A 27,869-nucleotide genomic window follows, 5' to 3' on the forward strand; every position below is an offset into this window, starting at 1 on the left:
ATATTTTTCCATGTCCAGTGAAGATTCCAGCATCTCCTCCAAAATATGCTTATTTATTCATTTGCCTCCTGCATATTAGATGCACAAAAGGAAGTGCCCATTGCTTTACTGTTCCTGTAAGACACTGCAGCCCAAAGAATCTGTCAGACAGAGACATCTTCCGCAGTTGCTATGGCTCAACAGCATGCTACAGCCAATTGCAAAGGAGATGGATATATTTGTCTCTGTTGCTAAAGGCAGACCAGGATCCATACCCAATCAGGAGGCAGAAGGAAGCAAGACTGAGACTTGGTTTGAAACAACAGCTCTCTATAGGGACCAGCAGTTTCTCCTCTGCATTTTATTATTTATGTAGCTTTCAGGAACGACATGTGGCCTCTGTCAGCCCTTCCACACTGCAAGGCTATTTTGCACGAAAGGGACAGGTTAACTAGACAGTGTTGAAAAGGACAGCACAAAGCCTGTCTGTTATGTCAAGAAAAACACATTTCAAAATGACTTGAAAGAGACCCTTTGCCTCCACTACTTCAAATGACTGCTCCCTTCCTGATCTCATATATATTCCAATTCATCTAAATCCCCCTCATTTAAAAACAAACAAACAAACAAACCCTCAACCCCTATCTCATTTAGCTCACTTCCAAAGTGTCTCAAATGAAAAAGGTTTGGCAACCAAGTTGGAAAAAGCAATCCAGTATCGGCATTGAGTGCTGATAGTTCAGTAAGAACCAAAGGGATACAGTCCAGAGAACTCTCCACACTCCCACTGTGGCAGGTTCACAGCACAAATTTACAGCTGAGACATGATAGAATGATGTATTTCTAAAAGCTTCTTTTTACAACCACTTAATATTCAACTCTTTGGAAAATGAACCATGGAGAGATGTCCATTCATACATAACATTTATTTGCAAACTTACTTCGTTACAAAAAAGTTGATGTGAGCATCAGCCTTCCATCAGCGAACCTCAGGCCTGGATTTTAGAAAAGAAGGATCCTCTTTTGTGATCCAGAATATTTTTTTAAACACAATCGTAGTAAATACTTAACAAGTTAAACAATGATTTATTCCTCAGTGGTTTTTAGGCCTGGGTGAAATGAACTTCCCCTCCCCAATTTCTCTCACAATTTCTATTTTCTAGCCCCAAGATGAGATAAAAGGAAAAGTGTAGTGCTTCTGATCTATGATATATTTAACCAAATGAAGGAGCAGAAACAGATGGCTTGTAGGCTGGTTTGGGGAAAAGTATCTGGAGAGAGGAACTGTTAGCAGTGTACTCTCTAATCAGAGCTGTGAGGAGCCTCAAACTTGCCTTAAATTCAAGGTACTAGACTATAGCTGAATACAGTTACCAAGCTCTGTTAGAGGCCACACATTCCTGCAGTCTGAGGGAACCTGGGACTGCAAAACCCAAAAGTTACTTCACCAGGCACTTGCAGGGAATGCAGGGTCTGCTCCTCTACTGCCCTGCACCCCAAGGAGTCATTTGCTGCTGCACAATAAACACAGAGTCAATTTAACAGGCTACCAAACCAAAACAGCAGTATTCCACACTCACTCTAAGCACAAGGTTGGAGAAAATCAGGCTTTGGTTTCAGTCTTCTGCAGACTGCAGGAAAGGTGATCCTTAGGACCAGTTGCAAAGCTCCTGCCCATTTGGAGTTGGAGATTCTAACTTCAGATTCAAAGGGTTCAGATGTCTCCATCCTCTCAACGTCACGGGAAACTCATGGTCCTGACACACCGGCTTTCCGCATCTCATTCCCTACAATTCACTTTTATTGGGTGCTATAAGTTCTAGTGTGCTCCAAAATCTGTGATCTATGGCACTATGGAATTTGGAGTGCACCAGAATTCAGGGCAGAGGTGAGCCATAGCAGGAGGAGACTGCTTTGCTCATCTAGGTCTCAAATTGTTCAGCCCTAACAACTCCACTGAACAAACACTATAGCCAACATTCTGGAGGTTTTCCTCCCTCTGAATTGAGGTCTTTTTGTTTTTGTTTTTGTTTTTTTTTTAACACAACTTTATCGATAACAAGAGATGAGCCCTGAACCATCTCAGAACCGTCTTGTCCAGATACATATTTATAAATAGAGGTGACCTGAACAGTTTAACTTCACAAAACCAATCACTAAATACTTGCAATGGGCTACGGCAGCTTCACATCCTCCCACTTAAAGTCCATGATCTGCAAGAACCTCAGAGAGTGCTGCTTTCATTTGCTACTTTTAAAACTCTTGATAAAACTGTAGCCCAAATGAACTTTGGAATTATGAGACAAGGTCTCCTTTCCCACTTGACAACACTGTGTTAGCCCTCTGCCTCCCCTTTAGTAAGAAAGGGGCCATCACCAGAGAATTGCAGACCACCATACAATGTGTCGTCGTGCACCTTACAGTCGACCACCAACTGAGAATTCAAAGAGTAGCCATGCTGCCCAGAATGTGTCACTGTTCATGGAGTCACTTACTGGATTCTCCAGTACCTGAAAGACAAAAACCAAACAAACAAAACCCATAAGCTTCATCATATATGTCTTTCTAAGGATGAAGTTACCATCTGTGAAATAGCTCCTGTTCTCCTTCTTGAACACGAACAGCAGAGCACAGATGTGTGTGGAAGTAACAGGGTATGAATGGTACGGGGGAGCTGAGAGCAAAGGGAATTTGTGTTCCACTCCCTGAGTACTGACAGGGCAGGTCATCACAGAGAGTGAGAGGGGATAACTGTTTACCCACAATATGGCTGTCTCCCTTACAGATGGGAGACATGAAAGCTCTATGCAACAGGGAGACTGCAACCCTTGGAAACTGTAGAAAAGGCTCATTCATCATCAATGCCCAAAGCTTTTCTACTCATCTGGTTCATGTTATCGTAAAAAAGTCACTTTTCAAGATAAAGATCTTCATCCTACTACTCTTAGGAGGCTCAAAGGGTGTTTCTTTTATTGTCTTCAGAGCTGCAGCTGCCTTCCACAATGGAGCTAACATTTTAAAAGAGATTTTGAAAACATTTATTCCAGCCGATTATATCAGTGTAAGAAAAACAGACACTGATGCTAAGTGCTCTCTCTGCCAGTAAATCTGAAGCCAAGAAATAAATGTGACAGGTAGTTCAAAATGGACGTCAGATGGAAATTTCTCAGGTCGTGCTACTTATCATCATCCAATTCAGAAATACGTCACCTCAATTCTTAGCGCCCTGGATTTCTTGCTGCAGTCCTCGGGGATTCTGCTGCCTTAAAAACCAGTTTTAAAGAGCAGAACACCTAGTGAGGAAATTAAATAATTTGTTTTGTTTACTAGTTCCTGCTGCAGCATTGCTTTCTGCTTCTATAAGATGACTGTTATGGGGGAAAAATTCCCTTTCCTAGGACAATAAAAACAGATTGTTCACTTTCCCATAAACGTTCTTCGAGATGTGTTGCTTATAGCCACTCCAGTTAGATGTGCATGCACCAGAGCCACAGTCACTGGAAAACTTTTCCCTTGGCAGCAGCTGTGTGGTTGGCTGTGGAGCCCCCTGGAGCAATGTGCCTGCTAATTTTTTTCCATCCATGTGTGGAATAAATGTTGTTATGGGCACTGGGGCATATGTGGATGTACACCACCAGTAGAAACATGTGCTACTGGCTGTTGGCATTCTGCTAATCCAGGGGTTGCTTACCCAAGCATGAGAAGGTGCCAGAATTTACCAGTGTACGTTGCCAAAGAGCCACAGTAATATGTCAGCAGCTTCTGTCAGCTCCTGCCAATCAGCGCTTCCCTCTCCCTCCTTCCTTCCCTGTGCCTCTTCCCCACTGTGATCAGCTGTTTCACAGCATGCAGGAGGCTCTAGCGAAGGAGGGAGGAGAGAGGCTGCGGAAGGCTCAGAGGTGGGGGCAGGATGTGGGGAGTTACAGAATTATAGAACTGGAAGAAGCCTCGAGATGTCATCAAGTCCTGTCCCTGGCCCTCATGACAAAACCAAGCACCACCTAGACCTGTGGTGTCCAATTAGTTTTGAAGCAGTAACCACTATGGTGGCTACTGCTATAGAGAACTAGCCACATTGTTCTGAAAATATATCTATTGTTCAAGCCAACTAGCCACATTCAACTGGCCAAACAGCCATGTAGCTAGTGATTAGTGTGTTGGACGCCATGCATCTAAACCATAAGGGGTGGAGTGAAGGCAGACCCTGGGGCGGAGCTGGGGGTTGACCAGCAAGCAGCCCTAGCTCATTGGAAAGTTGGCACCTGTAGCTCCAACCCCAGAGTTGGTACCTATGCAAACAACCACATATTAACTTCTGAAGAGCCACATGTCACTCCAGAGCCACAGTTTGGCCACCCTGTGCTAACTGACTGGGTGGCACCTGAATCTCTCCTGAGCAGCTGCCCCACGGCTCAGCTTACAGGGAACACTACCCTGGAGGGACACCTTCATGACCTGAATATATGCTCCTGCTGACTTGGGCCCTCCTCATTTCCTTCTTGCTGGTGACTCTGACAGAGGGGCGGGACGGCATGTACTGAAACAGACATGAGCACCACGTCTCACAGAACAACCTTTACAAGGCAACGAGTAACTGTTTTTCCTTCTTCAAGTGATGACTCATATCCGTGCCAATTAGGTGACTCCCAATCCTTACCTAGGCAGTGAGATTGGAGTTATGGAATTGCTGACTGGAGCACTGCTCTGTTCAGTGATGCATCAGCTCTGGTGCGCTGGATGATGGCATAATGTGAGGCAAACGTACGCACTGAGGAACACATTGCCGCCTTGCAGGTCGCTTGTATCAGGAAGGCAGCCAAGGAAGCCTGTGCCCTTGTGGAGCATGCTGAAGCTAAAACCTTGGTTAGCTCGTAGCATATCCAGATTCAGAATGTGATCCAAGATGAGATTCTCTAAAATGAGACTGGGAGGCCTTTCACCCTGTCTGCCACCACCATGAACAGCTGCATCAACTTTTGGAACAGCTTCTACCTGCTGAACATCCCATGAGTAAGAGCCCCTGTTACCAGATATTAGTGTGAGACTTAGGGAGGAAGACAGGCAGAAATATGTCCTAGTTGGTGTGAAAATACGATGCCACCTTTGAAAGGAAGATGAGGGGACATCTGAGTCGCACCTTGTCCTTATGGAAAACTGTTCTGGGGTGGGGGAGAAGTTGGAATTGATGGCCTTTAATGCTGACACCCTCGCTGCTGAGGTAATGGTTAGCAAAAAGGCAACCTTCTGTGATAGGTAGAGAAGGGAGCACATTGAGAGTGGTTCAAATGGGGGTCCTGGTAATCTGCAGAGGACCAAGTTAAGGATCCACGTGGGACTCGTTGTCTAATTTGTGGGTATAACCATTCCAGACCCTTGAGGAAACATTCAAGCATGGAACTGGTGAAGATGAATGCCCAGCCACTCCCAAGTGGAAGGCTGAAATGACTGGATGGATGACATTGCGAGACCATACTGTTTCAGGGACAGTAGGTACTCCAGAATGAGTGGTATAAGTGGCTGGAGTGGAGCACACCAGAATGTAAACCTTTTCCACTTTGCTAGTATGTGGGTGGCTCTAGTGTCAGGTGAACAGTTCTGTTGTCACACCTGTCTCCATGCTGATGCAGGGAGCTGGCAGATCACCTGTCTAGCTAGCATAGATAGGGCAGGCAGAGCTCAGAATACATTTTAAGAGCTGATTATTTTTCTTACGGGGAGGAAGTGCTATATTACTGGGACTGGGGGTTAATCCCTTTTGTCTGGTTCTTCTCTACCCTCAATGTCGGGGACAGTGATCATTGCCATGATGGTGCTGGAGAACCTCACCTTGAACCTGATGTCAGACAACAGTGGTGTGACTAGGGAGGCAGAGAGCTGAGCTATGCCTGGGGGCGGCGACTGCATCATCACAGCCAGCTTACCGCTAGATGGAGTTGGTCGTGGTGGCACCAGATGCTTGTCTCTGACTGCCAGGGGCTGAGGTGCCATGATGGCAATCTGGTGCCTGGCAGTTTCAAAAGAGTCCGGAGTGGAGAGCGGCTCTAGATCCTCCGCCTGGCACTGTCTCTCAGGAGTGTTGCAGGGCGCAGGACTTGACGATCCCCTTAACAGAACCCAAGTCAATGGCGCCAACTCCTGCACTCTTGGCACCAAGTGCTCCTCATGGGATGCAGCCTGCCTTGGCCATGGGCACGGCTGTCTTTGGCACAAAGGAACAACTCCTCTCAGTCTTCCTGCACTGGGCTGTGAGAGCAGTGATGGATTGTCTCCACAGCCTACATTGTCAAGGAGCACCCATGTCTAGAGTCCCTTAGGCCAGAGTCGCCTACAGAGGCTGGAGCACTGCACAGACACTGTCAGTACCAGGTCCTGATGGTCAGCAGCAGGCTGCGAGAGAAAAGCCAATCCCATCAGTCCTGAGGTGAGTGTCTTGAAGGTCCTGCACTTCTTTGTCTAGTGACTCTCCCGCACACACACTTCAGGCACGAGTTGTGGGGGTCACCTGTTGGCACAGGCTTATGGCAGGTTCTACAGGGCTTGAACTCTTGGGACCAAGGCATGCCCTGGAACCCGGGGGAAGGGAATGGGGTAAATCTCATTTCCAACACCTTATTTATAAACGACAACTCTATATACAAGCTATCACTGCTAACTACAAAGAACAGTCACAACACACTAGGGGAAGCATTTGCTACACAAGTGACCATAGTTTTAACGACCGTCACTAGTGGTAAGAAGGAGCTGAAGGGGGGTCGGGTTAGCAGGAGCATGTCTTCAGCACCAGGAAAGTGCCACTCCAGGGGGCTCCACAATTAAAAGAAAAACTTTCTGACAAGGGTGTACGCGGCGCGTGCGCCGCTAATTGAATCGATCTGAGCAATCTCTAGAGGAAGAAGAAATATTTTGTAAAGAAAGCCACAGATTCAAAATAGGGAGGTAGATGTAATTTTTAAAAGTACCTGTTTAAATTACACTTGAAATTTACACATACCCCTGGGAGTGGCATGCCAGGTTAGTACCCCGCCTCCGTTCTCCTGTTTCCCAGGGTTACCAGATTAAAGAGGTTCAAGTGTATTAAAATTATAATCCATTAAATGTTTTTAACAAGCTCACAATCCACCCCACACACATATTATCTTTGTCATGCTTCAGAGGTTGTACAAGCCTTGTACTCGCAACCAAGAGAAGATCTAAGCTCTAAATACTATTTTTGACCTGACTGGGTCCCTTGAAAGCATCTGCAGACATACAACAAACAATCTGGCGGGCAGTGTTGTGCAAAAGGCAGTAGTGTTCCCTGGGCCCCATATGGCAGACATAGGAGGCTGTGGAGACAGTGGCGATGGGTACTCAGACACACCGGTGCTGAGCTCACCGAGGATCCTGAGGGGAAGGGCTGCACCTGTCTGAACTCTGCAATCTGGGGGGGACGGGGATGGGAGCAGGTCCTGGCTCTGAGAGGCAGATGCATCACACTCCTCCTGCAGGAGGAAAGAGGTGCCTCCCTGTCCACCTTCACGGGGTCGGAATATCTCTCTCTCTCTCTCTCTCTCTCTCTCTCACACACACACACACACACACACACACACGCAATCTCACCAACGGCTCAGATAGCACCTTTACATGCCCCTTCCCGGCCCTGCGACAACTGAGTTACCATAGTAACATTAGAACTTAGAGGCTGAGAAAATTCAACTTCGGCAGCCCTGCCCTCTCCTATACATATGACACCTCTCCCCAGCTAAAACGGTAACTGCACTATACTAACAGTAAGACTAATTATCAGTTAACCATTTAATATTTTACATCCCCAACTCAAACCTCACATCCGATTTTAGAAGGTGCACGTACAGTCAAGGGTGGTTTGTAGTACATAGTTCTACGTAGTCCTCCTGCAGTGTGCAACAACCATTGAGATAAATGGTAAGTTCTAATAAAATGGGCTGAAAGCTCAGCAGCTACAGTGACATGTGTAGTTTAACAAGGGGTAAACAAGCAATTTATGTGGAAAAAAAATCTCTCTCCAGTACAATAATTGGTGGACACTGCCCAGGGAACTGGCCTCTGACCACTTGCCTAGATTTGCATTTGGAGACTTTGGAGCAGGGGCATTAAAAGAAGAAGAATTGCTCAGACCTGAATCAGTATCTTTAGTAAGCTAATGAGGGCTAACCCATCCTAAATGCCTACTGGCCTCTGTGACTAAGCACTATGACTAAGCAACAGAAGGCCTTGATTCCCCATTCCAGGTTTCTCTGGCAGAGATCCACATCACTTACCAGCTACTCCTATTGCAAGGATTTGCCTCAGAGCATGAAAAGCCAGTAGGCAATGGACGGCACCAAAGGAGTCTATATGCTGCCTAGGAAAAATCTTATGTCACTGTAAATATCCTGAGAGTACAAGCCAGGGCTCTAAGGCAATGTGTTAGAGCCAGGCTAGCCTGCCTTACATAGGATCTAAGACCTTTAAGGAACAGAGAAAGAAAGATAATAGCAAAGGAGAAAGGAGAACACGAGTCAAACCTGCCGCACAGCTCTCAAAAAGAAACACTGTCCCAATATCCCACTGTCTGCACTTTCTTTCCTGGGACAGGACAGAAAGTCACAGGTGAAGGAAGAGCTAAAAACCTTTCTTTCCCAGGAGATAAATCTCATCTGCACTGAGGCAGAGAGCAGTGGAAACTAAACCTTAGACAGTCAAGGGCAATCTCCAAAACAAAATGCCATCTTGCCAAAGACCCTGGTTGGAACTGCCCTTGCAAAGAAGGCTCGATTGGCCAAAGAGTTCAGAAGCCAGCAGCTCACACTCGGAAACTCAGGACCAAACTTGCCAAAGAGTCCAGGAGCCAGCCTATCAGTGGGGAGGAATAGCTCAGTGGTTTGAGCATTGGCTTGCTAAATCCAGGGTTCTGAGCTCAATCAAGGAGGGGACCATTTAGGGATCTGGTGTAAACAGAGTTTTTAAAGAAGAAAAAAAAAATCTGTTGGGGATGGTGGTTGGTTGTGCAGGGGACTGGACTCAACGATCTGTGAAGGTCCCCTCCTGCTCTGTGAGATAGGTGTATATCACTAAATGTACAGACCTCTGAAAACAAACAGGAATTACAAGTGATCTGCACCTCTCCAAATCAGAGCACGGCTTTATGTGCTTGGACCAAATTGGGTGACTACTTTTAGGCAGCCACAGCTGAAAGCATCAGGTCAGGGGAGGGGACTGGCATCTGCTGGAAACAGAACACTTGCATGCCTCTTTCGGCACAACCCAGTAATGACAGCAAGGGGATATGATGCTGTTACCTGTCCCATTCTGACGACCGTTAAAGAGAAGCCCAGCTTTCCACTTCACACCTCCCATCTCCATCTGGAGAGAATTACACTCCAGATGTCTGTCTCTCTTCCCTTGTAGGTTAAGTGCGTTCTCTTACCTGGCTGTGTCCCAAAGCCTGGATTTCTTCCAGATGCGAGTTGGAAACAAGTGGGCGCTGCGTCTTGCTGAGCACAGGCTGAGGGGAACTGGAAAAAAGCATGAAAACAAGTTAGATCACATAAGACGCTTGAATGTTGCTATTGCAGTCATGCACCTCCCTGTCCTGCTCCACCATTTCCTTTAGCTTCCCAGACGCAGGTCTGGGAAGCATTTGCAGGAGAATATTCTGTGCGTGTACTGGAGAGGACTATATATACCCATGCCGCCTCCCCATCAGTGTTCCCTCTTTTTTTTTCCATCCGTGGGCAGAATAAACCTCTGTATATGCACCAAGGCATGTGCACCACCAATAAAGCACACAGACTGCCTCTGTAGCTGGCTGCAGGCGCTCTGCTAATCGGCTGGGCAGTACCTGAATCTCTCCTGGGCAGCTGCCCAAATGCTCGGCTTGTAGGGAACACTGCTCCCCATCCATGTTAGGGTGGTTTGGTAAAACAGATCCTGAAGTGGATGCCCTCACTTCCAGGAGTGCTAATGGGAGCTGGCACATGGGTTCCTGACATTGCTTATGCACCCAGAACACACATCACAGCAAGGAGACATCTCCCAAGGTCTGTGTCTATCCTGGAGAAGATTAATTATAAAACCTATGATTTTAGATTCAAGACACGCCGCTTTTGGAACTAAGCAAAACACCCTTATCGCTGCAGTCCGTCAAGGCCATTAGCAGAGAGTCTCAGATCTCAGCCTGCAGCTTGCCCCTCCCCAGACTTCATGTTTGGACTTTCCCAAAAGCCCTGTCTTGGGGCAACAGCAATGCTGGCTGTGCTCAGAGCCATGGGTGGTAGGCCAATGGGGGATGGACAGATGGAAGGAGGCGGCAAGTCCCGGCAGCTGGGGTGAATGCAGCTCTCCCTTCCTCTCATATCAGAAGTAACCTCCAGCTCCTGCCTGCTGTATTAACAGCACTGTCCATGCTGCTCCCAGGAACATTCCTCACTGCCCTACCATGCGGGTGGGTGGGCTTTTTGGTTTTAAATGCCCATCACTAGGAAGTTTTGCTCTGCTGTGCCAACTTCACCCATTCCAACCAGAGAAGTGAGGAAAACACAGCAAGGCAGGTCTGGACAAGCAATTGCTTGGGACCCCGCACAGAGATGTGATTAATTCACTGGACCCAGCTCACACCACCCAGCAACACAATCAGATGCCAAAGCAGGACAATCATAGTCCTATTCCTCCCCTGCACTCCATCCTCACAGCCCCAGGCCCTGCAAATCACAAAGCTGGGTTTGGCTGCTGTCCAGGGGCTTACGATGGACTACGAACAGGTACAGGAAATCTGCTGGAGTTGTTCTAATGAGCTTTCAGGCCAAGTCCAGTCAGAGTGAGCACCTTCATAATGAGAGAGAAGAGGACTGAGGCTCCCTCGGATGACCTGTAAATCTGCCCGGGTGATCTATTAGTGAGAGCATATGACTGGAAGTTCGTTCCAGCAACTGACAAGGTGTGACCTTGGGTAAGTCAAGTCCCTCTCTCAGCCTCATTTGTCTCCTCTGTAAAATGGGAACAAAGCCTTTGCACCTTGCCTTACAGGTAGAACATTGCAAATCTGCAGCTATCCACTTTATAAAGTGGGGTGGGGATGCAGATATCTGTAGGCCTCTTTTGAGGATGCAGATATTGATTTTTGTATCAGGGCAGGACTTTACTTACAGCGTGTTTGAGAAACTCATTTAATTAATACCTGAGATCTTCAGATGTGCAATATAATTATTAATCACTGCTATTATTATTGTGTGGGAAGAACCTGAGCTTCTCATCTGAAGCAAAGACTAGCTGGGGTTACAGTGGCTCACAGAGCAAAGAGCTATTCCCTCTCACCATTGGGATGGATGTCCACTGATTAGAGGTCTAGCCCATAACAATTAAGAACAATCCTCTGCGGCTTCATGGCTAGCATTTTCAAAAGCACGAAAGTGACTAAAAAGCCCATAAGCTGCACTGGCTTTTAATGAGACACGGGTCCCTAAATGCCTATCTCACTTATGAAAATTTTACATCTTGTGCCAATTCCTGGAAGAAACCGAGGCAGATCATAAGTCAATGTGCAGCAGGGATAGGAGAAGAGGCAACTTACTCTCTTCTCCTAACTAGGTGTTCAGGGGGTTACCAATGCCAGGAGTAACGGGGGGACAGCGAGAGTGGCATGCGGCTTCCTGACACTGGTTATGTATCCAAGTCACGGACTGCACACGGAGACGCTTACCATATATTTCACCCAACTGCAGAACGTTTATTTTAAAAATAAATATGATTCATTCTAGAAACTGAACATACAGTTTTAAATCCAGCCATCACGTCACCAGTGGCTCCTGTGTGATCCTTCTTGACCTTCAGTTGCTATTTAAGACTGTGTGAGTCTCAAAAGTCAGCCTGCAGCCCTGTCCCATTGTGTCTCTTACAATGCCCAGGCCTGGGCAATCCCAAACCTGCCAGCATGGGATATTTGAAATGCTAGTTCCAGCAAGAACTGCAGGCACCAGGCCAACTGGGGAAGACAGGAAATTGCCAGAAGGTGTTTCAGCAGGGGACTGGGAATCAAAAGTTTTGATTTCTATTTCCAGTCCTCAAACTGACTTGCTCCGTGCTCTTGGCAAGTTGCAGAACCTCTCCATGCCCTAGCAGCCACAGCTGGAAAACGGGGAAAATAATCCTTCCCTACCTAACAGAGCTTCTGTGAGAATAACGTATAGTGTGTTTGATAATGGCTTTATGACACAAACAGTATGAAGAATGGAGGAGAAGGGCTGGGATAGGAGGTTGCTGCTTCTTTTTTGTCCTGCAGGTCAGTAAACAAAAGTAACTTCATGATATTTGCTCTGTGGCATCAGTAGCTAAGTAACATCATCATGGTACCAGGGTATTTTTGCATCCCATGAGCTGTAAAGCCTGCAGGGGAAAGCCTGCAACCATGAGAGCTGGTACAGCCAGAAACCCTGGCACAGAAAGAGAGACAACGCAGCTGGAGTGCACAGGCTGCCACCTCCAGAAGCCTGTTGTATGGAACAAACTTATCCTGATGCTGTGCATCTCCAAAAGCTGCTGCGGTAGGATTCACAGTCTCCATAAACCCAGCATTCACCACTGAGGATGGAGCCATCACAATCTGGGCAGGTGGTACCGTTGTTAGAAACAAATTGGGCAAGCACGCCAGACAGTGGACCCAGTTCACATGGAGTGGGTGGGGTGGCTTTGTCCCTTCTCTCACAAGACCGAGGGCCCCATTCCCTTTTGATTGGCACCATGTAGTCAATGCAATGGTTATGTTGCATTTCACATTCCTGGGCACAGGGGAAAATGTCACTACAAGGCCAGGTCAGTGGCAGAATTAGGCTCCTGGTATGGAAGGTATCATCACATTTCTCCTTCAGCCCTACTCAAAGGCAGGGAGCACAGAGACCAGGGAAGGGACTGAAAGCACAACTCCATTCTCACTTACGTCCTCCACCCATTACCTGTGGGGTAGAACAGCCTCCAGGGACCCTAGCTGTCCTTCTCTAAGCATGACACTTTCAATCTCTATATCTGCCTGGTGACTGATGCTTTCTGAACTGGCCTCAGTACAGTCACCTCGAAGGACCCTGCTCATAGGAGCCGTAAAACCTGCTGAAGTAAATGCCAATGTTAAGAGAGCTGTAGATAGCAAGGCCCAGCCTGCAAACCAGGCTTTCGTCATCACAGGCTTCATGACAGTCACACGCCAACCCCACACCCACAATTATGGCCAGCCACAGTAATTAGCTGGCACCAACTGGCTGCTCCTCTGCCTACCTGCTTCCATCCAACTCCCGTTCTCGGCTCTGGAGACACAAGTCAATGTGTCCCAGGGAGAAGAAAGGTGGAAGCTGCAGAACCAGTGACTAACAAGAGGTGAGGAGGAAGGAAAACAAGAACAAGAGGAGGAAGCAAAGAGTGAGAAGAGGAGCCAGCAAGGAAGCACAGGTTGGAGAAGGACAAGGAAGAGCAAGTAAGGACAAATGACAGTGAAAAGGGGAAGAGAAGGACAGGAGGCGAGAGCTGGCTGAGGGGGGCTGCCTAGCCAGTGCCAGGGCAAGCAGCACTTGGCAGCTGAGAACCAGGGGGGTTTAAATAATTAACAGCCAGCAACTGAGTAAGGTGAACAGCTACAGCTGAAGGGAACTGGCCAGAGGAGCAGCTACAGAGCAAGTGCAGCCTCTCAGAAGTACCTGGAGGGCCTGGAGCCTGAGCAAAGCAGTACAGGGGTAAAAATAAACCCTGGTGAAATCCAGTGATCTAGCTTCACAGACTTGCCACCTGGTCTGCGGGAAGCAGGATCCAGGAGCTCAGGTTCAGCCCAGCTCCTTTGCTTGACACTATCCAGAGGAGGCTTCCTGCTTTAAGCCAAAGTACACAAAGAGTTTTCAAACCACCACCAGCTCTGAACGGAAGGCAGTTCCACTAACCTGCTGTATCAGGGCTCCAGAGGGGGCACTGGCTGCTCTCGCCGGAGACTCTTTCCACACTGGCAGTTGGCTGCCTTACATCCAGATGTTGTGTTTGGAAGGGAAGTGACCCATGGGAGCATAGGACAAAGCTCTCCAGCCAGGGGCTAGTGGCAGTATAATGTAAAGTCTCTCTGGTCTCCAAGCTGGAAGAGCTCAGGCTCAGGCTTGTTTCAGGCTCAGCTTTAGTGCAGAAAGCTGTGGACTCTTCAGTGTTGAGAGCAGTCACTGAAGGTTTAGTTGAGCTCATTTCCTGTAAGTCACTGCTCTGCAGAAAGCTGTAGTGATTCATTGAATGAGAGGTTTGACTTTTCTGCTCTACAATGAGCACCATCATCTCCACAGAGGAGAGACTGCTGCTCAATATCTTGAGCAGATCCCCCCCTCCCAAGCCCCTCTCTCCTGGATAGGAGTTGCTGCCAACTGAACCCTGGAGCACCACTCCTGGGGATGGGGAGTCTGTGCCAGCTGCTCAGAACGGCTGATTTTGGGCACTGATCACTCCCATCTACAAAAGGAGTCCAGGCTCCAGACTGGTCTCACTGGGAACTGCCAGCTGGGTGCGAACGTCAGCCCTGTGCAAGTCACACAAGTCCCTGCATTTCTGCTGTAACAGACTGCCTCATATTTCACCTGCATTCCACCAACTTTGAAAAGGTCCCATCAGCAGAACAGTCCAGACCCGCAGCTGACTGGGCCCACCCTGGATCACAGGTCACAAGGTTAACGTCCTTCTGCTCTAAGCCAACGTCTGCACGAAATGCTTCTGAAAAACATAGACCAGGATGAGTGACGTGATATAGGAGCCTTAAGGTCAGTTCAGTTGAAACTCCTCAAGGAAACTAAGAAAGGTTGGTGCTAGTGGGACATACACAACAGGGTTCTCCCCAGCATTATTTATGATGGAATTCTGATTACAATCCTGGAGAGGTGTGATGGAAACGCTCAGGTTTTGTACTGAGCGTCACTGGCATGAACTGTGGGCCCAGGGTCAGAGGTCCGCACTGGGCTACTCCACTCATTAGCCTGGGGAATGGGACTCCTCTACTTATAAACTATTACTGTGCTGCTGTGTTGCAACTTGTAGTATTCATGGCCTTGGTGGGCACTAGGCATCCAGTCCAGCCTTGGTAAGGCACTCGGACAGAATGAGACATGTAGGTGCAACCTTCAGATTTTCACTTGACTGGCTGATGAAAGGCAAGATGCTAAGAAAGTGACATGCTCTGTCCATGGGTGTGTGGGGTTGGAAAGAACCAGAAGTCATCTTTATTAGGCACGAGCACTGTCAGCTGCTGAGGCATTTGCTACACCCTCTCCAGAGTGGTAACTGCCACAGTAAAAGTTGGATGCAGCAGTAGAGGACAACTCTGCTGTAGACCAGTAGAGGGTCTAACTCCCTTGTTAGACCCAGTGTGTCAAGAGTGACAGCCAACAGGAACAGCGTGCCGCTCTCCTTGCAGGGAGATGGGACTTTGATACAGACTCCTTGTTGCCACACGCTGATGGCTATAGATGCCAAGAGGACCCATACACCAGAGCTTACTCATGCCGTGTAATGCTGAGTTACAGATCCCCAGGAAGCAGGTGTAGCTAAACAGAGGGGCACGAAAACAGACTTCCATCTGCCTGGACCACATCGCAGACTCACCGGGACGAGACCTACCTGCAGCTTGTGGAACGCAGGATCCGCTCTCGGGCCTATGTTCTGCTTGGCGAGTTGAAGGCTTCTCATTGGTTAAACTGATGAGCTTTTCCAGATGACTGAGACGGGCTTTGTGACGACGACGGTAATTGGCAAACCAGTTATAGACCTGATTAGGCTGCAGGTTCATATCCCGAGCCAAGCCCTCCTGCAAATTGAGGCAAGCAGAGGAAAAAGAATAAACCACATCCAAAAAACCATGCTCATCCCTCCAGTTTCTAAACACAATCAGACAACATGAGCTTACAAACTTTCATGCAGGTCCCTTGAGAACTTACTTAGCTCCCACCTAGTGATCACCTCATACAGAAGAAGAGAATAAAAGAAAGTTTAATTCTTCCTTGTCATCCTATGTGAGAAAGAGAACTCTGAGAATCCCAATGGGGTTTTGCCTTATTTGTAATTTAACTGATATAAATAAACTAACGGGGAAAAGCACATTATGAAAATGAGGGTAATTTACCACTGGAACACAAATTACTGGGCTCAAGACAGGAATTTCCTGATGAAATTCTATGGCCTGGCCTTATGTAAGCTAATATATCATAATGATCTATTCTAGCCTTAAAAATATCTATGACAGGTCTCTTGCATATTACATTAACCACAGTGAGAGAACATGATTTAAAACAGTCAAAAATCCAGAAATGTCTTTATTGATGCTGGCCACTAATATAATAGATTTTCCTCTCTTACATAACTAGTTTAACAATTTAGCCAACATATCTGTATTACATATTTTCTTTTCAATAAGAAATGCAACACTACTACAACAGTGAAGATGTTTTTCTCTTTGTCTCTAGAACCACTGAACTTATTTCGCTTTAACTTAACAAAAATGTTAAAATGCACACCCCCTTGGGCAAAGATCAAACATGGGAAACTTCTGCCTGAAAAGGGACTAAAACGAGGAAACACTGGAATATTGGAAAGATTTATGTATCCTTGATTACAATATTTCCTGCTCTTTCCTGTGCAAGGCAACATTCAGCAACAGCCTGAGTAACAATATAGCATATTGGATCCCTACCCGCTGGTTCTTGTTTGGATTCACTGTCACCTTTGCAGCAAAACTGTGCAGCTTTTGGCGCACGTTTTCTGAGTAGTTTCGATTCTTTATGCCTTCAGGACAGAGGGAAACTGGTGGAGGATTCCTGTGCAAAAAATAAAGCTTGATCACCCAGGTCCCAAGACCTCACCATTATATTCAATGAACGTTTAGCCATGGATTGCAATAGGAGTAGGCCAAAGCTTGAAGTTAACAGTGAAACCTGCTTCCAAGAAAAGTCCATCTTTAGACTGTGAATACAGCCTTTTAATTTCCATGCCCCACACTCTCAATCACAGTACAGGAAGAGCACCAGCTCATCACGTCCCCAAAGTACCTCTTCCTGCACCGGAATTTCTGCACTGGTGTCAGGGAATCGGCGTGGTGTTTCTCCATGACTTTGTGGTAGTGGATCTCATTCCAAAGTTGCACCAGCTCCTTCTTTTCTTTTGCCCTGCAATGCTAAGAGAATGGCTGGGCTGAGCCACACCCTTCCTGGAGAGTCAACCAGGGTCAGCCCAACCCTTTTCATCCTGGAATGTATTGAAAGGGATTCACCCTGAATCAGCTGAGTTGGTAGCCATCCCCTAAAGCAGGAGTCTTTTGCATAGCCCACTGTTATTTCTCAAGCCTACACAGGGCACTGTGGGCAAGAAAAAGAGATCCCATTAAACATGTGTTGCTTAAAAAAAAAACCCAGTGAATTTACACCTGGCAAAGCACCCTGTGCCGACAGCTCTGGAGACTGAAGTGTCTTCTCTCCACAGCAGGAACACAGCACAGTCATTGGTCACTCAAGCTTCCTTATGCTATCCCACCTGTGGGTTCAATCTTCCAATGGGTGAAGCATTGAGGACCTGACCAGCAAAGCTCTTAAGGACACGGTTTGCTTTAAGCACAAGAAGGATCCCAATTCCTGTGGGGATTGCACTTGTTCAGCCAAGGGCAGAAGAGGGTTCCCTGGCATCTTTTACATTCCAAAACCTGCTTTCTTTTACCAATGAGTGATTGCCCTACACAGCTCAGAACAGCATATCCCTCCCCCAAGCTCCTTGGGGGCCCCCAGCAGGCTAGTCTCCACCTTGTTGCTGCTGTAAGCACTGAGGTTCTGACCCCTGACACGTATGTTATCGTAGCTTGTCTGATACCACTTCCTGGTCTGCCTGTAGTTTCACAGAAGTGACCAAGAACATATTCCTACCTCCAGGAGCCTGCAGGCTGCGTCATGTTGTCCCCTGTGGATATGGACAAGCACAAAAGCTCGGACTACGCTGATGTTGGTGAGAAAATATTCCTGGAGTTTGCACCCCATCATTGCCTCAACCAGCTTCTCCAGGCTGGGAGACTTGCTCTGAAGATCATGGCAGAGTTGTCCTGCTAGATCCAGCAGCTTGACCTGTGGAGGGTCCTTGTTTTTATTCTTATTTAGCAGCGCCATGAACCGCTTCATGCTTATATTCCTCTGGACTCTTCTGTGCAACAAAGGAACAGCATCTGATGTTTGTGCTGCAGGACGAACCTCCCCCCCTCCCTATCAAGACATATTGCTACCTTCTCATTCTATATTAGACTCTATGTAAAAATACTTAACTGCACTTCTATAGCAACTTTTACTGGAGTTTCTCAAATTACAAGGAGCAATTAAAGCGCTCAATCACCCTGTAACACAAGAATTATCCCTGGTTTGCAAGTGGCAGAACTGAGACAGAAAGGTGTCCCAAATGACAGGACAGTGGAAAACTTTGCATGCCGACCTTCAGTCATCAAACCCAGAGACCAACAGCCTTTTTATTCTAAAACACAGGGCAAACGAGCATCAGTAAAAGTTGAGGTCTCAATATACCGATTAGGTGGGATCTGCACAATAACTGTTTGCAAAATGCTCCTCCCCCAGAACATCTAGTCTGCTACATAATTATAACCACTGACCAGGCTGTGCAAAATCTAATTATTCAGCAGAATGGGATAACCAAAAGCTCAGTTTGGATGAGATCAACTTACTTCCTGTCCACTGGAAAAGCACTGATATGGAGCATCTGAACATCCACAATGCAATAAATTACAGAGACAAATGACCTACAGCTGATCACTGGCATTCCTGTAAATGCCATCAAGCAGTAATTGCTCTGCACAGTGGATTTTGGAAGGAGTATCTACAAAAGTACCCATATATGCTCCTCTTGATGCACAGGATTGAATGCAACTGGCAGAGAGCCACAAAATTTAGCTAAACAGATTAGACCATGTGGGAGCAAGTCATCCGCTGCTGAGTCTCATGATTTTGTCTTCTCTGCAAAAAAGGTATTTGTGCATCGAGCTGGCCATCTTGCTACATAAGCCGCGTGGAGACAAGGCACAGGTAATTTTAACTCAATGCAGCTAGCAGGTTGATATCAGGTTTCACTGGGGCGAAAAATTTCAGTGCTTGATCTCTGCTAGGATTTTACATTGAGATAACAACATTGATTTATGTATGTGCTTTTTACTGCACTAACAATACCTTAAGCCCTTTCTTGACTAAGAATGGGGTGTATTTTTTAAATCTATTAATAAATCTGTATTAAAATCCCAGTGAAACAAAGCAGTTGTAAGTTCTAACACATTTAGGTTGTCAAAGTAAACCCCAGGTAACCCCCAAATCATTGGCCCGTGTTGCCTGTGTTGTTGGCTAAGCCTTCTTCCTTTCTCACTTTCCTCACTCTGCTCCCCAGCCCCACCAGTGTTCCCTGTAATCTGTGCCCTTGTGGGGATCCTTAGGAGATTCAGATACCACCCAGATGATTAGCAGAGCGCTAACAGCTGGGTTAATACTTCTACAGGTGGCGCACAATCACACATAACAATTATAGAAATTTATTCAGCAGATGAATGGAAAATATCCACCCCGGATGGAAAAAATTAGATGGAATATGCCCCCCCCTTTTTAAAGCATGCCTTTATTTGGCTGTTTAGCATTAGTTTTATATGTTATTTTTAATCTTCTGCTTGCAGATTAGGAAATTCTACTGTCTTGTCTAACATGCATTAAAACTACAACAGCCTGATCCTCACTGCGATTTTAGCACAGGTTGAATTAATATGGGTTTAAAATGCACTTTCTAATGAAGACAAAGCCCTTCTTGCATTTACAGCGGTTCTGAAATGAGAGACCAGTTTTCCTGTTCAACCTCAAGTCAGACAGGAACAAATCCAACACTGACTGAAGTGAACAGAAATCTCTCCATTGAGCGGATCAGACCCTCAGCCAGCACAGGAATTTTAAGTGGTGACTAGCTCAGTAGCTCGTCGGTGAGGTAGGGGCAGCTGTTTATGGATAAGTCATCCTATAAAGAATTCCTTAGTCTGCAAACAATAGGTAAAAATTAAAATCCAAAAGCAAACAAAGACTGCTTGAAACAGTACCAGGCGGGGAGGTGGGAGGAAGAAGTCATCCTACAAGAGTTCAGTTATGAAATCAGAAAGCACATCTGAAACTGCATTTTTGAATATGTTTAAAGTTATGAAAAAGTGGCGTGGTGCATGGGTAGTGGGGAAAGATCAGTGATGAAAATAGCTGAAAATTTCTTATGGATTCTGCCCTATTGCAACTCGGGTCCCTGTCAGCTCTTCAAATAGCTGCCTGACGGGTTTTGCAGCAGCTCCGTCAGCCCTTGCCAGAGTTGTGCACCAGGCTGCACCTCCTTAATTTCACCTCCGGAAAGTTCCACCTGCTGCGGGCCCAAAACCACCTCCTGCTTCTCTCAGGCACAACAGGGAAACCCCTCCGATACCTGTGGTGCCAGACAACTGATAGTTTTCAGATGGAGGCTCATGAATTTCCTCCATGACATCAATGCTGTGGTCGACCTTCAACTCAGCACCTAGTCAAAATACAGGCTGCTGAACCCTGAGGGCACCCCTTTCGACTGTCATACTCCTGTCAGGAGCAGCGTTTCTCCCGTCAACCTCATGCCGAAGGCTCCCATGGAGCTGCACTGGAAATTCGACCTGAGATAGATCAAGGCTGGCTATGCCACTGCGCAGCTGGAGTTACATCTTAGGTTGAATTTCTTTTCTAGTATGGACCAGCCCTCATGACTCAACCACACCTTCCCGCCTGGGAACGGGCCTCGCCCGCCTCCCACCTTCCCGCCTGGGAACGGGCCTAACCTGCTAACCACCTTCTCCCCGGGAACGGGCCTAACCTGCTAACCACCTTCTCCCCGGGAACGGGCCTAACCTGCCGCCCACCTTCCTGCCTGAGAACAGGCCTAACCCGCTGCCCACCTTGTCCCCAGAAGCAGGCCTCGCCCGCCGCCCACCTTCCCGCCTGGGAACAGGCGTCGCCCGCCGCCCACCTTCCCGCCTGAGAACGGGCCTCGCCCGCTGCCCACATTGTCCCCAGAAGCAGGCCTCACCCGCCGCCCACCTTCCCGCCTGGGAACAGGCCTCGCCCGCCGCCCACCTTCCCGCCTGGGAACAGGCCTCGCCCGCCGCCCACCTTCCCGCCTGGGAACAGGCCTCGCCCGCTGCCCACATTGTCCCCAGAAGCAGGCCTCACCCGCCGCCCACCTTCCCGCCTGGGAACGGGCCTCACCCGCCGCCCACCTTCTCGCCTGGGAACAGGCCTCGCCCGCCGCCCACCTTCCCACCTGGGAACAGGCCTCGCCCGCCGCCCACCTTCCCGCCTGGGAACGGGCCTCGCCCGCTGCCCACATTGTCCCCAGAAGCAGGCCTCACCCGCCGCCCACCTTCCCGCCTGGGAACGGGCCTCACCCGCCGCCCACCTTCCCGCCTGGGAACAGGCCTCGCCCGCCGCCCACCTTCCCGCCTGGGAACAGGCCTCGCCCGCCGCCCACATTGTCCCCAGAAGCAGGCCTCACCCGCCGCCCACCTTCCCGCCTGGGAACGGGCCTCACCCGCCGCCCACCTTCCCGCCTGGGAACAGGCCTCGCCCGCCGCCCACCTTCCCGCCTGGGAACAGGCCTCGCCCGCTGCCCACATTGTCCCCAGAAGCAGGCCTCGCCCGCCGCCCACCTTCCCACCTGGGAACAGGCCTCGCCCGCCGCCCACCTTCCCACCTGGGAACAGGCCTCGCCCGCCGCCCACCTTCCCGCCTGGGAACGGGCCTCGCCCGCTGCCCACATTGTCCCCAGAAGCAGGCCTCGCCCGCCGCCCACCTTCCCACCTGGGAACAGGCCTCGCCCGCCGCCCACCTTCCCACCTGGGAACAGGCCTCGCCCGCCGCCCACCTTCCCACCTGGGAACAGGCCTCGCCCGCCGCCCACCTTCCCGCCTGGGAACAGGCCTCGCCCGCCGCCCACCTTCTCCCCTGGGAACGGGCCTCGCCCGCTGCCCACCACGGTCACTCTCTGGGTACCGGGGAGCGTGGCAGAGCAAACAGGCCCTGCCAAGGCGGGCGCCAGCCCGGGGGCTGCTAGGTTACACTGCACAGCGGCAGGAGCCCCCCACCCTGGTGCTCTGTTGGGGCTGGGAGACCTCTGGGCCGGGCTTTGCTCCAGGGCCAGCAGAAGATGCGGCGCTGCCTGGGGACGGTCCCGGGGGCGCTGGGAAAGGCTTCGGCAGGAGGCCCCCAGCCGCCCCCTTTCCGCACCTAAAACAGCCCCAGGATCCACCCCGCCCGGGCCCGGCAGACCGCGCAGCCTCCACCCCCTTTTCCCCGGGCCCGGCGGCTGCCCAGTCCCTGCGGCTAGGAGGCCACGGCCGGGGAAGCTGAGCCGCCCGGCGGCCGCTGTACCTCCGGAGCGCGGGCATCTGCTGCCTCGGCGCCGGCCGGGCTGCGGGTCCCGGCGCGGCGCCGCCAAGTTCCCAGCCCGGCGGCAGCAGCGGGGCCGGGCCCGGGCAATGCCGCGGGCGGTACCGCCTTGGTAGGCGGGGGGGCAGAGCTCGCTTCCCGGGCCACAGCGGGGCTGGAGGAGGGCAGCCCGGGCCGCCAGGGAAAGCGGCGCGGGGGTTATATCTAACCCAGGCGCTTCTGGGCCTTAGGAACCTGCAGGAGTGTGACTGGCTCGTTTTAAAAAACGCATCGTTGGGGAAACGGTGTCACTAGCGGGTCACCGGCGACTCTCCCGCCTCCCTCCCCCTTCCTTACCTGGGAGCTTACAGAGGGCAGCTGCAGAGGGACAGGAAAAGCTCAGTCACGCCCGAGGCGGGGCTATCGCCGACGGAGAACAGGCGCTTTTTGTAATGAGCCAGTTGAGTAAAACAGGGGCCAGGAAGGTACCCGGCTGGTAACTTTTCCAAAACGTTAACAGCCGCCGGCGGTGCATTGTAACTACACTACCCCGTGCGTGAATTAAAGAAAGAGAGTGATGGCGCCAACCCGTCTTTTCTGCAGGAGCACCGTGACCGCAGATAGCCTCACTCAAACTCTGCTTCTTAAAATACAGAAACTTTGAGGCAGGGGATAAAGGCACATTTTTATTGAACCCATATTTATGATTTCTCATGTCTGCTCCCGCTCCTCCTCCTCCTCCTCCTTAGCAGCAGCAGCAGCAGCAGCAGCAGCAGCATCATCTCATATTTAGCTGGCATTGATTTTGCACTAGACTAGGGTCCTCGCTGCAGCGGGAGGATAGCAGCTATAAACTACTGGCTCCTGCAGCAAGACACATTGCGGAGGCCAGAACCCAGAACAGCATGTTCTGAAAGCTTAAAGGGCAGAGACCCAAGTCAGTGAAATTTAAAGTTACTGTGACCTTTTACTGAGCATTAAAGCCGTACGCTTGCCAGCAGGGCTGACAGCCCCACTGGGCCCCAGGCAAAGGTGTGGGGGGGGGAGGAAGCAGCTGAATGCACCCCACCCTCAGCACCCCCAGAACAAGCACCACAGCCCCACCTCATGGGCCCCCAGCACTGGCTGGAGTGCACCGCGCCGTGCTCCAGCAGAAGCTAGCTGAACGGTCCGAGCACTTCTGTATCACCGGGCCCCCAGGCAACTGGCCCACTTTTCTCCCTGCAGCAGGTAGACCTGATGCTCACCCTAAGAAACAGCTTCCCTCGAGCACTGCTCCATCTTCAGCATACTCTGCTGTTCACCACCACAGCCCGTTGCTATCCACATCCGCAGATACCTACAGAACAGTTCTGCGGATTGAAGCAAATACACATCTGTGCAGAGCTCTGTTCACTAATACCTTCTCTGAACATTACCCTTTTGGTTTTCTGCATTTTTTATTTAATGTAGTAGAACATATAAACACTTGCCGTGAGTCTACAGTACATTGTGTCTTACACAGGCACACAAATCTTGTACACGCCAGAGATGCAAGGCATGATTTTACCTGACATGTCACAGGCTTACAGCACGTGGTCATTTCTAAAGATCGCAGAAGCTTATGGTGATCTCTCTTCCCTATAACACCTGGTCTTCAAGTCTTCCAGACCACAGCTAAACTGAGTGAAGGGAAATAGGGGATGCAACTACTTGAGGTGTGCCCGTTCAGTGAGTGTTGTAACAGGGATACACGCAGCACAGAATCTCCGTCCCTTCTCTCAACAGCCTGTTGGGATTCTATTGAATATCAATAGGAATACTGATCAGATTATACTGGGTTCCAAGGTAAATTCACTCACAGAATTGTCTTTTCTAGCTGTTCTCTGCACCTTCTTCCTCACCACGCCCCGTAACTTCTACTTTTGTCTCCTGCAGATGCACTCTTATCTCACGGTGCGCTAGCATGCATCTTATCCAGACAGCCAGTCCAGAACAGCACCAGCCGGCCATCTTTGTTCCAGCAGAACTCCGTGAAGTCTTTCAGCAACCGATCTGCAAATTTCTCATCCCCCGTGGCACTGGATCGCCATGTTTTAGTCAGCATGGTATTGTAGGCCCAGTTGTAACCAATGCGCTCTTCACAAAACATGTTCTGATTGGTTGAGCTGGTGGAGTTGCACCGCCGTCGTTGCTGTCCACAGGAAAATTTCCGCTTGGAGTAAGGCAGCTGCAGAGAAACAGTCCCTATAGGAAATCGATGGGGTTTTAATCTGTGGTCAAGTCTGGATCCTAGCACTATTAGCTGCCCCAGATGTTTCTAACCATACTGCTACTGGCAAGGATAACAAGGCTCACAGACTCCATTAAGCAAGCACTCAACCTGGTGTTTTTTACTCGAGACAAAAGCAATAATGCTCTGTACTTATTTTAGGGGATGGCTGGTCACTCCATGGTGCTGTTTGTTATAGACCCTTTGTGCCAGCTGCTTGAGCTGTTTCCCAGCTGATCAGTTCTACTGAAGGAGAACACCAGCATTAGGAGTGCAAGAATGGCTCTTCCTTACCTGTCATCCCCCCACCAGGGCTCTCGTTGCCTGCCAAGCATTACTCACCTGTGACGTGGATGTACTGGGGTTTGTTCTCGGATGGGAAGTTGAATGCAGAGGCAGAGTATTTATCTTGCACAAAACCAAATCTGGGGAAACAAAAACACTAGAAAGAATGAGGCTATCCTACTGGGACTCCTACAACTCATGGGACATACTTCTTACAGCTCAAAGAGAAGGGGGCAAAGAGGGGAGAAAGGGATCCACAGGTTCTCTAAGCTGGTTTTCGCCTGAGCATGACAATGGGGTTGGTCTCCCCCCAGCTTATGTATGAAACAAGAAAAACAATCAGCCAATGTGGGGCAGCGGTGTTATGTGGCTTTCTGTTAAAGCTTCTGGCATGGTGCATCGTGCTGTAAGAATTGCTTGGTGAGGCTGGACAGTCCTGCACAGAGGTTAGTTCTGCCCTCAGAATGCACATCCCCCTCTAGTTACCCAGCTGAAGAAAAAATATTTCCAAGCAAGATGGGACCATTCGAAGAGGCTTTTCGCCATCAGAGAGCCTGAGTTAAGCACCGTGAAACCAACTGCCAGCCAGGGACCACATTGAAGGCTTCGGGAAGACCTGTAACAGGGATGTTAAGCAGCCCCCCACAGGCAGGAAGACCTGGTGGTGGGAACTCTTTTTGTGCCTTCCAGGGAACTCCTCCACCTTTCCTGGCCCTTTTCAACTCTGCTTAGTGAGAGAAGAATGCCCTCAACTCCCCCTCAGCTTGTTCCCACCCTCCAACTACAGGAGTCAGATCCCCGTCACTTGTTATTATTAAGCACATACAATACTGTTTAGAAATTCAAATCAGGATTGTGCCAAGAGCTGTACAGGTTGAACCTCTCTAATCCAGTACCCTCAAGAGAAGCTGCTGGACCGCAGGAGGTCAATATTGTCGAGCACATTACCAACACTTCCACTGCTGACTGGGCTCTGAGAAGACATTTAGAGGTACATTACAGCTAAAAGCACAGAAAACTGAGAGCCAGGACTGGTGGCTGGAAACAAACTTTATGGGACCATGGGAAACTTGGCCACACCCATGATAAGTGGTCATCTGGCTAACTAAAATCATGCCAGATTACAGATGTTGCTAAAGGAGAGAGTGCTGGATGAGAGAGGTTCAACCCAGACAAAGAGAGGACATGATAATCTTGATCAGGGATACTACAATTTAACCTGCTTCTAGCTTAACAGAACTGACTTAACGTTACACCTAAGATAACCGAGAGGGTTTGCTAATGAGTGACAAGGTTCGTCTCACATGCTGAGCGTACACATGTATAGTGCCCACCCTATCCTCACCCACTGGGCACATTTGACTACAACTGATTGATTTACTACAGCAATAGGCAACCAAGGGCAGTGAGTGGGCTGCACAAGTGTAATGGAGAATGTGCACTCACCATGAGCCCAAGAATGAGACTCAGTACATTGCACTTGATTCTCCATCTTTACCGCGTGCCTTTTCAACACAAAGTGACGCATTATTAGGGGCAAATTAAAGTGCTGGCAAAAGCAGCAAAGACGCAGGTTTGTGCCGTCAGCACACACCTCACACATGCCCTTGCATAAATGTACGTCACTTCTCATTTTGGCAGGGCCTGCTCAACCCAGCCCGCCAGGCCCCACCTCCTGCTCCAAACCTTCCTTCAAACTTCCATTCACCCTCTTCCCTGGCTCATTCCCCCAGATGTGCCTCACCTCCTGCTGCCTCCCAGCACTTCTGGAGTGCTGTGAATCGGCCGATTCGTGCAATGTCCCCACTCCTCCCCGTCTCTCTCAGAGCCTGAATGTTGCTAATTAGCTGATTCACAGCATTCAAGCTCTGACAGGGAGGGTGAGGAGCAGGGACAGGGCTCAAATCAAGTGATTCACCGTGCTCTGGGAGGGAAGGAGAGGACTAGGTAAGTACAGGGGCCCCCCAGTGCAGGAGAGGGGAGTGCCTGGGTCACAGGTTGCCTAGCACTGATTTAGTATCTTTCAGAGCACTTCAGGGAGACAACCTTGAGCCCAGGGGCTACGTAACTGTACTATCTTACAGCTCTCAAAACTGCCTAAATCTTTACACTGGACTCCACCATTATATCCAAAAGATGGATTTAATGCTCAGCTACCCAGCTCTGCACTGACCTGTGTGCAATTGCCTCCTGGAGCAGATGCATGCGATCCCAGTAAGTTTCAGGTTCAAAGCCTGAAACAAAGAAGCAGACAAAAGTCAAGTAAAACCATTTAATCTTCACCAGTCCACAACAGGCTTCCCCAGGCCAACTCCTTTATGGGGTTCCTCCTATTCCTTTGAGCCACCTCCTTTGATCCTGTTATTTTATCTGTCTGCATTCACTGCAAAATCTCAGCATCCTTGTAAGAAAGGCTTTTTTAAGAACACCAACAGTAAATTCATGAACCAGCCCTGTATTTGGCTTTTGTGACTCTGGAAGGAACACAGAACTGTAAATACAGAAGAGGTGAGGCGTGATGTTTCACTGTTAGTAGCTCTTGTGATACTCTCCTTCATATTTCCACTTTGTTCACCTTTGGACATCAGTAACAATTTAGTTTTGGCAAGGGAGAAGGCCTAGGGTTAAGTTCAGATCACCCTCCAAGATGATCCCTAGCCCCAAATCACATATATATATTTATATTTGGTAAGGATCAGGAAGAACTGAGTGTGACCACCAACTTGATCATTGCCACATTAAAGAAGTCTATTTAAAACTAGCATGGCTACATCTGTCCTGCACCAGAGTATTAACTGCTCTTTCACCATTTACAATCAGACTCCAGGATGAGTGTCACCAGGGGAGAGAATACTTTACATCAATAAAGCACTCCTTTCCAGATCATCCCTCGGCATCAGCTGTATTACACA

The 27,869-nt window shown here is 49.0% G+C and overlaps 2 protein-coding genes across 7 annotated transcripts in view; both read right to left on the reverse strand.

The window, feature by feature from the left end:
- Positions 1-703: 703 nt before the first annotated feature.
- ANHX (anomalous homeobox) lies at positions 704-23,674 on the reverse strand. Of its 2 annotated transcripts, none has more exons than XM_075013118.1 (9): positions 23,669-23,674; positions 17,889-18,159; positions 17,025-17,149; positions 16,670-16,793; positions 15,601-15,787; positions 14,568-14,700; positions 13,896-14,212; positions 9,407-9,494; positions 704-2,489 (listed from the first exon to the last, which is right to left on the reverse strand). In XM_075013118.1, exons 2-9 carry the CDS (start codon positions 18,135-18,137, stop codon positions 2,471-2,473), a joined length of 1,242 nt encoding a protein of 413 aa, XP_074869219.1. In that variant the 5' UTR covers positions 18,138-18,159; positions 23,669-23,674; the 3' UTR covers positions 704-2,470. The 2 variants fall into 2 exon arrangements, with proteins under 2 accessions (XP_074869219.1, XP_074869218.1); XM_075013117.1 differs by lacking the exon at positions 704-2,489 and adding an exon at positions 6,236-6,366.
- A 167-nt stretch (positions 23,675-23,841) lies between these two features.
- Positions 23,842-27,869, reverse strand: part of DEPDC5 (DEP domain containing 5, GATOR1 subcomplex subunit) — a 66,359-nt gene continuing 62,331 nt past the window's right edge. For all 5 annotated transcript variants that reach the window (XM_075013114.1, XM_075013111.1, XM_075013113.1 and 2 more), the window contains 3 exons: positions 27,131-27,191; positions 25,015-25,097; positions 23,842-24,647 (listed from right to left, as the gene is read on the reverse strand). In XM_075013114.1, coding sequence (XP_074869215.1) covers positions 24,352-24,647; positions 25,015-25,097; positions 27,131-27,191 — 440 coding nt within the window. In that variant the 3' untranslated portion in view covers positions 23,842-24,351. The remainder of the gene's footprint in view (positions 24,648-25,014; positions 25,098-27,130; positions 27,192-27,869) is intronic.

This window comes from Carettochelys insculpta, chromosome 18, assembly GCF_033958435.1.
Source record: "Carettochelys insculpta isolate YL-2023 chromosome 18, ASM3395843v1, whole genome shotgun sequence".
Classification (NCBI taxonomy): domain Eukaryota; kingdom Metazoa; phylum Chordata; order Testudines; family Carettochelyidae; genus Carettochelys; species Carettochelys insculpta.